The sequence below is a fragment of the Aplysia californica genome, unplaced genomic scaffold (assembly GCF_000002075.1).
Source record: "Aplysia californica isolate F4 #8 unplaced genomic scaffold, AplCal3.0 scaffold00188, whole genome shotgun sequence".
Taxonomy (NCBI): Eukaryota; Metazoa; Mollusca; class Gastropoda; order Aplysiida; family Aplysiidae; genus Aplysia; species Aplysia californica.
The window spans coordinates 82,744-92,117 of NW_004797458.1; the positions used below are offsets into that span (position 1 = coordinate 82,744).

General features: G+C 39.4%; 1 protein-coding gene across 4 annotated transcripts in view; it reads right to left on the bottom strand.

Moving 5' to 3' along the window:
• LOC101861207 (casein kinase I) overlaps nucleotides 1–9,374 on the bottom strand; it is a 46,524-nt gene that overhangs the window by 23,413 nt on the left and 13,737 nt on the right. For all 4 annotated transcript variants that reach the window (XM_005098620.3, XM_005098619.3, XM_005098618.3 and 1 more), the window contains exons 6-8: nucleotides 8,200–8,370; nucleotides 7,278–7,426; nucleotides 6,091–6,229 (exon numbers count right to left, since the gene is read on the bottom strand). In XM_005098620.3, the coding sequence (XP_005098677.1) occupies nucleotides 6,091–6,229; nucleotides 7,278–7,426; nucleotides 8,200–8,370 (459 nt within the window). The remainder of the gene's footprint in view (nucleotides 1–6,090; nucleotides 6,230–7,277; nucleotides 7,427–8,199; nucleotides 8,371–9,374) is intronic.

The following is a 9,374-nucleotide window of genomic DNA, read 5'->3' on the forward strand; positions in this document are numbered from 1 at the left end:
GGTAATATGCCTGCTTCCATCATAATTATGGCACATTCGTTTGACAAATGACAAATGACTATCTACATTGTTAACAATAGCAAAGGCCAGCTGGTAGTCTGGAGAAAACAATACAGTGGCTAGATAAATAATAATATAGCATTTGTCATCAAGCAGGTGTCATTCCTAGAACTCCAATAGGAAGGTGGGAACCCGCAACTAAACCTGGCATGAGGTGTTCAGTAACAGTGTGCAAGTAGTGGTGTCAGGTAGTCAAAGTCAAAGTAAAAAACACAGGCTCCTGTGTCCAGGTCAAAGGTTACAAGGATGTCAGTGACCAGAAACAAAAACACATCATCTGGTCTTCCCCTTCCCTCCCTTCCCTGAGGGTCGCCTTGAAGGGTCACAGCACAGTGAAAGTTTTAATCATTTTATCTTGTGCACCAAAAATTTATTTGACTTAGTATTAATGCCTGAGAAAAAAACAGTATTTTCTTTAGATGAAATTATTGAAATACGAATTTGAAATAATATATTTTAAAAAAGTAACGTGCTTTTCTATGTTGACATTTTCCTCCATTATCTTTGAGTACAAATGGAAAAATTGAGGAAAAAAAGGCTTGCCAACTTTTTCAAAACTCAATCAGGGACACCCAACGTAACTATAATAACACCAGATTGCGTAACAACAAACAAAATTGTGTCAAGTGGGACTGGCTTTGGTGCGGTATATGTGATAAGATAAGGCTCTCAAATTCCTGATTGCCAAATACAGGAAAGTCCCGGGAAATTCTGCACAGATGGCAGGCCTGGAAATATTTTGCTCTGACAGGCTCTTGACAGACTCTAAACAGCCTGAACACAGCTCAAAAACTTAAAATTTCAACAATATATGGTCGCTTTTAAGCACAAGGGGGCTATCCCGAAAAAAGCTGTTTTGAGAAAATCGAAGGTTAAGTTTTTGCACCTTGTTCAGTTTCTTTTAAAAGAGAAGGCGAGTTTTCTCTATAACCAAACAAATATACACACCATTGAAAGCAAACTCGTATCGGTAGGGCAATGCCTACTTTTGGTGTAAGTCAAGATTTCTGGAAACCCCTGAAATCTGGGTTAGCCCGCTTGCCCTTAAAAGCGACCAAATGTCTCCAGTACTGACATCCTTACAACACAATTGCATGCATGGTCAGAGAACAAAGGAAAAAGATGCGCATGTAGATATCATGACTCAATGCACAGAAAAAAAAACCAGCTTTCCTGGAAAATATAATATCAGCTGACCAAACTCTTTTGAAATTAACATCAAAGACGGTTATGTATATTATGTTACAGACTTGTATGAGAATTCTTCAGGAGAAAAATTTCTACAAGATAATATTGTCCTGCAATCTTCAAAAGTGTATTCCATCATAGAGAGACAGAGGGGTCCAGGGAAGGCTGTATGTAGTTTCAAGAGTAGAGAAATGCACAAATATTTAGGCAGTACAAGCACCCCCAGCCTCCAACAAATCTACACTAAAAACTGTTATTTCCTCCAATCTGACACTTGAGACTAAAATGGCCAATGTTTCTGACAGCCTTAGTATGATGTTTTTCCTCCCAGCCACAGCTGTTGCAAAGTCTGCACTGGCAGCGAGGCCCGGTCCAAAAAGACCTCTCCCTGTGTACGACAGTTTTACAGGCCATGAGGTCTCGACAAATAATGTATGTGTCACGCCCCTACATCACATGTTTATATTCTTTGGGATTACCAAAATTGACCTATTAAAATCCATAGGCAAGGCACTATAAACCTCTAGAGAGCATTCAAAGTCTGCCATTATAAATAAATGCCTCAACTATATTCCATTTCTGACAAGTTGCGTTCTCAAGTTTAATCAGACAGGCAAACAAACCAATGACCTTTTAATTGCAATTCTAGTGTCCTGACTGCAAGACAAGGAAAATCCTTGATTTATTATTTTCAAATAGAAATCGTAATTATTTCCGGCTGTTGACCCCAAATTAGGTTTAGTTCTTGCTTCCCTGGACACCCTCCAAGAACAACATGGCATTTCTTTCATCAAACAAAAGGGTATTAACAAAATTCCAATTCTTGAAAAAAAAAAGAAAAAGAAAAAGAAAAGAAAAGCAGTATTGTGAAAATACAACAGTTACACATTCTGCTTTTATTTTCTACATAAAAAGTCAAGTTTACAATTTCTGATTTTTTTTTTCTAAATAAAAAGTCAGTTTACATTTCTGCTTTTTTAAAATTTCATCTACATAAAAATTCACATCACAAAGACAACAACACGAGTCCAACCAACCACTACACAATGCTGTCCAAGTAACATTTCACTCGTATTAAAAAGGATAAGTAAACATATGCCACAAAACTATTTACATGCTACAACATTGGATCGGGTTTGTTATTCCCTTTCAGATTCATCCTTTTCCCCTGCTTCGGTGATACATCCTATGAGAACGGCCTGTTCCATACAAAAGGTTACAAAAGACACCACACCACTCAGATGGGGAAAAGAGCTTTATTTTAAAAATCCAAAACATTAATGCGATCGCCACAGGTGAAAACATTCCTCGTCGGGCTGTGAGAAAATCTTTTTTTTTTAACAATATCAAAAGTTATAATCCCGCAATCCGACACCCAGGCTCACTTTCCTCCCCCGCCCCCTTTTAAAAAACAGACAAGAGTTGAATTTAATACCCCTTTCATTGTTGGTTTACGTATTTTCCAGACGGGAACGACATAAAAGTGGGGAGAAATTCTGAAACATTTACTACATCACTGATCACTGGGCAGTCTGGAATATTCATTAACACTTTGCCATCACAAGGCTCATATATATAGTAAAAACTCTTGCTATTAAAGGCAAAGGCATTTTGGGGGAAATCCAAAGAAACTGGGTGGTAAAATCGCTGATCGGCGAGGGCGAAACGAGGAGTCAAAGTGTTAAAGTTTCTCAACACGGGGGATTCTTCTGGACAGTCAGGGCCATAGCGGCCAATCACATGACCAACCCTCCACCATTACCGCTCGGAGAACAGAGGGGAAACAGGGAGGCCGATAAAGACTCAATCATTCTTAACGGGTGAAACATGTGTGTCTTTTTCCATTGTTCACAGGTAAAATATGAGGCTCTTTTTTCATTGTTCATGGGTGAAATGTGTGGGTCTTTTTTTTTCTATCTCTCACACTACTGAAATCTGGGGCAATTTCAAGCTATACTGTAATCTAGCCAGAGCCTGTGGTAGTGATAAATTTTCTTCTGACATGTTGTTATCAATTATTGGATACACTATTACAACATTCTTACAATGCAGAGTAATGACTACAGCAGAACATAATAGGCTGACATATCTACCACTATTTCCATGCTTCTTTTAAAAAATAGTATTTTCAAGAACACCACAAAAAAGACCATACAGTTAAAAAAAAAAGCAACAAAACAAAAAGTTATGTTCTAATGCCAATTTTGAGTATGGGATACAGTATAAATGCCGATGCTACAAGGTGTTGTTCGCCTCGGTAGAATACGTGTCGAGTAAACACAAAATGAAACAAAAGGCCACCGCAAAAAGAGTATGCAATAAATAGAAGAAAAAAAGTTCACATGGTACCGGGCACTAGAATGCTCAAGAGGACCCAGCGGGGGAACAAACCAACAGGACAAAAGCCACCAAGCAAAGACTACAGGGACCGCACAAGAGTCGGGGGGGGGGGAATCGCTGGTCACAGCTAGACACAGGCACAATTCATTAACGCAGTAGTTACTTGCTATGTACAATATCCCTGAGATTTCCATTATGGGAAGAAAAAAAAAAAAGAAACGAGACCAGATAGTCCTGCGAGTATTGCATAATATTATTTGTTAAAGATTAAAGTTCAAGTTGTCAGTATGAAAAAAGAACCAAAATTAAGTATCTTGCTACAACATCTAATGTATGCCATATATTCTACTAGCTATACTTGTTGCAGCAGGACCGTAAGAGAGAGCATACATAAATAGCTTACAGTTGGGTGAGGTAGAAAGGCGTAAGGCCGACTCAAGCGTTTGTACAATAAGCTAAGGGAATTTAACCTTCTGCTGGGGTAATAATATTATAGAGTGTAAAGCACAAAAAAGCTTGCTGATGAGCAGGGGTATGATGCGCAATACAAAAGCTATTTATAATCATCAATGCTGTTATGCTGAATGAACGTTCCTTAGGCACAACTAATTCCTTTCTGCAGAGAGAGAGAGAGAGACAAAAGAGGAAACAAAATGGCGGGTCAGAGTTTTAAAAAATTTAAAAAGAAAAAAAGAAAAGAAAACTGCAATAAAAGCCACAAGAAAAAGATCTACCAACCCATGAGTACTAAGTCACAAAGTCAGCATGCACAGCACAAGACCAGGGGAGGGGAGGGGGGGGGGGAGAAAGAAACTGGTGCAGATGGCAGGTATTGGGGGGAAGCAACTTAACTAACCCAAAAACAACTCAAAACTAACTCGACCTCTCTCTCTCTCTCAAGAAGACCAAGTTCACTCAGTCCAAAAATGTACGAAAACTTTCCGTCCGTTTGTTGAAATTGCATTTTCTAATTAATATTAATATATTCTGTATTACAGTCTGACCTGTTCTAACAGCCACCTGTCTAAGACATCCACGTGTCCAAGACGCCCACTTTTCTCCTCAACAAAGGGGTGGCCGTCTTGAACAATTTTGACTGTTTTTTGGAGAGCGGCTACCCCAAAACAAAACAAATAACACCCCACCCCACTTACACTCACAAGGACAAATTAACTTGGTCCAGAGATTACGAAACTTTTAAAACTGTTTGTCAGCTAAATCCCTGCACTATTCTTAAAGGGGGACCCCCGTAAGTTAGGTGTGAGTATTGAGTGAGTCATTCATAACCATTCTGTTACCACTTCCCATAACCGACAACAACCCTTCATTTCCTCTATTACAATATACTGGCACTTGAGCACTATACATCCAATTTTTTTTTCTTTCCTCATTTCAAGACGTCAAAAAAAAACATTTTAAAGACTTTTTTGTCACAATTTATTGTGGCTAAACCCCAAAGAGCAACAAGAGAGACTGACAGGTGCAGAAATCGCCTTAGATTACAACAGAGTTCTGTTCAGAGACACACGCAAACTGTCAAGGCAAGCCTCTTACTGGCAAAAGTTTCAGTTTAAAAAGTAAACAGTGTACTCTCTTCGAACAAAACAGCAACGAAGGCAGTGCTCAGCAACACACATGAAATCAGTCTTCGACTTTTTTCATCTAAATCAAGTCGCAACGAAAATAAAAGAGTGAAGTAATTAAAGAGAGGAAAAACACACACACGTACAAACAAGAACTCAAAGAGCAAAGGAGTCAGAGAAAAAAAGTGAGACATCGATAAAGTGATATATCGGTAAATCTCACCAAAAACCAATCTAAGCAGCAGGAAAAACTTATTACGACACCAGGCTTGCCAACTTTTTCAAACCCTAATCAGGGACACCCAACCCGATACAACATCAGATTAGTTAACCATGAACAAAATTACAGCATGTGGGACTGGTTTGGTCTAGCCGCCACCTCCGAATGACAAAGTTCTATCTGACACTTTGGGCCGTTCTGAGTTACTTAGAACATGAGATCAATCAAAAACCAAATGTTCTATAAGCTCTACGAAAATCATCAGATTATTCGGAGTAGTTATGAAGATATTCAAAGAATTGCATTCGAAAAAGCTTGACATGAAGTGAAACTCCAAATGTTTGACGTCAAATTTCTGCAGAACTAGGTACTGTGCAGACAGAGCTGGGGTAGCGTAGTGCAAAGGCTCTCAAACTCCCCACAGCCAAATCCAAGACGCTCTTTTTAATTTTCCGGCATCCGCTTCTTAACGACATCCAAGGGAGAAGTGAAACATCTTTCTTCTGTTTGATGTATCACCTGTGGCATGGTTATATACTTTTTGTGTCATATTTTTCTGACCCCCTCTATACATCTTTTCCTGGGGGGGGGGGGGTTTGGGCCAGTTGGCAAAGCCTGGGACAAACTGATAACGAAACACAGACACACAGAGTGGTACAGCGACACGCTAGCTTCTCCGGTACACGGCGGGGTACTCACTGTTGAAGTCTCCGGAGTTGGGCCCTTGCTGGACGGCCATTTGGTCAGTGCGCCGAGGCAGGGCAGTGCCGGGGAGGGCCCGGGCCGTGGAGCTGTGCATCTTGCGGTCACGCTCCAGCTCCTCTGCGCCTCGACCGCCCTGGCATGGCGACAGCAGAAAATTACACTTAGAATGTTTGTTCACTTATAATATAATAAGAGTTTTACTTCACTTGCAACACAATAAGGTCAAATAAGTGCAGACTTTATTAGTAGTATAGGGTTTTACGGCGCTCGCAACTGCGTACGGTCATAAGAGCGCGCGGATGATTCGAGGTGTTACAAGAGAGTACCCGCCAACAACCCACTTAGAATGTTAGGTTCTAATATAACAAGAGTTTTACTTCACTAGTAACACATACAGGTCATATAAATAGCCAAATATTAGAGGTGGTACAAGAGAAAAGTAACAAACGCAAAAATGAAGGACAGATCGTTTTAGTAAGAATTTTACGGCACATGCAACACAAAAAGGTCATATAAGTGCCAAAGATAAGAGGTGTTACAAGAGAGTAAAAAACATAAAAGAGAAGGGAGGAGAGATCAGGAAGATAGATGTTTAATAGGAAAGAAGGAGAAAACCACACCAGAGCACCCGCCAACCACCCACAAACTTGGAATAACAAGACAACACAGACACAGAGCGTTATGATTATTACATCAGAAATCAACATAATTACATGGTTATAATTCCGAGTGACAGAGGTAAACGCCCTTTAATGTTAATCTGGAATTTCATTCATTACTGAGGCTCATTACTGGCTCTATCCACCAACCATCTCCACATGCATTATTCATCAAGGTCACTGGGAACCATAGACTCTTGTGTCACACTCATCCATTTTAATGTGTTTTTTATGATATAACTCAACGCTAATTCAGCAGCCTTCCATGGGCTTAGTATAAGTAAGTTCTACGGCACTTGCAACACAATAAGGTCATATAAGTGCCGAAGATTAGAGGTGTTCCAAGAGAGTAACAAACCCAAAAAAAGACATCCTCACCTAAGGGGCACAAGAGCCCCCACAGATGTTTCATAAGTGAGAAGGAGCAAGATCCTGGACCAACAATTCAAACAGCAGACCTATTCAAGAACAAAACTGAGTGATAACCAAATAAAAACAGAGCAGTCTTCATCTAATACTTACAAATTTGAGCATGTTCCAATCAAATACATAGTCATATGTGAAGCCTTGCCGGTGGAATAAGTTTCTAAATAGCTGTCGTAGGTAGGAATAATCTGGTTTATCATCAAATCTCAGTGATCGGCAGAAGTTCAAGTATGTGGCAAACTCAGCTGTGGATCAAAGAAAAAAAAGAAAATTGTTTTAAGTATCAATTTTAATTACCTAGAGTTTTACAGCACATGCAACACAATAAGGTCATATCAGTGCCGAAGATTAGAGGTGTTACAAGAGAGCAACAAACACAAAAAAGGAGGAGGGGAGATAAAGACAATAGATGTTTGATAGGAAAGAAGAAGAAAACCACACCAGAGCACCCGCCAACCGCCCGCAGAGATTGTTTGACCCTAAGCCTATTCAAACTATAATGAACACCCATCAAAACAAACCAACAACGCCCCCCCCTGAAAAAGACAGACTACCATCAAAAATATAATACATGCATATGACCCCTCTTCTGTAGCAGCCCTATCTATGTGTAAAATTCGGTGTAACCATTGAAGTCACCAAAAACCTCTGTTATAATGATCATAAAATAATTCTACATCCTTGAATGTCAACATAACACAGACACAGAGATATCGAATTATTCCCCGGAGGATTACACACAAGACGCTTGAGATGACGGTAAACAAAAGCATGATCTTTTATGTTCATTCAATACAAAAAAACTGCAAAACAACAACTAGACTAAAGCTTTAAATTGCTTTGTAACAAAACCTCTTTTCTATTAACAGATCTAGACAGAAATAGCATGCAAAACATTTACATTAGTGAAAGAAAGGAATTTCCTAATAAAAACACAGAGCTATATTTTAAATTGAGTAAGATTTTTACAGCATTAGCAAGACAAACAAGTCGTACACATACCGGGTAGGATACTTACATGGAAATGTTTTACATAATTCTTCTATGGGAGTAGACATTTTCTTCTCACTGATGCGTTCATATTTCTGCCGTTTTGTTGCTGCCTTGAGGCCTTGCCACGGTAAACTACCACGCAAAAAGTACATGAACACATATCCCAGCGACTCCATGTCATCTCTCCGGCTTTGCTCTGGAAACAAAACACAAACAAAAGTTTTTACATACCAGAAAAATTCAAGACGGCTTTGTACTGCGCACATCATTATTAACCAAATTTCCATACGCACATCAGTTAAGTTGGGTTGGGGTTTTTTTTGTCTCTTTCTTTCAATTTCTCCCCAACTGTCTGGTTTAGTCTTAGTTTTAGTAAGAGTTTTACGGCACTTGCAACACAATAAGGTCATAATATAAGTGCTGAAGATTGGAGGTGTTACAAGGGAGTAACAAACACAAAAAAGGAGGAGGGGAGATAAGGACGATAGATGTTCTATAGGAAAGAAGGAGCAAACCACACCAGATCACCCGGCAACCACCCACTGAAAAAGTTTTTACACACCAGAAAAATTCAAGACGGCTTTGTGCTACGCAAGTCATTGCTAGCCAAATTTCCATTAGGGACATCAGTAAAAAAGTTGTCTTTTGTCTCTCTTTTTTCCCCATTTCTCAATTACTCTCTGGTGACAGTCTGACAGGTATATTCTTGTTTTTCCATTTTCTCTGCTTTCTGATTTTCTTTTTCTTCCAATAACCATCCACCAGGCCAGCTTGGTTGCCCACTAAGACCTGGGGGAGACCTTTGATTACCGAGGCGGCGTCTCAGCTCGTATGGGATTCTATCATTTGTGAATAGCATCTAAAACTGGTGGTTCTGTGATTTTCCTTCCATATAGGTAAATGGGTATATTCATCTCCAGGCTTTCCATTTATCAAAAGGTAGGGGACATGGTAGATTAGCAAACAATTCAGTATGAGAGAGCGAACAAAGAACTTGGCTTGGAGGAAAGATGGGTTTTTTTAACCACTACTATTATACACTCTATGATAGACCAGTATACAATACGGCACAGATGATATCAGTGAGCAGGACGATAGTTGGTTGTTTTGGTTTGTTTTTTTTTTTCAAATCATAGATACAAAACATGTGGCGTGATGCAGTGATAATTAATTTTATCCAAAGACATGATGCAAGGCTCT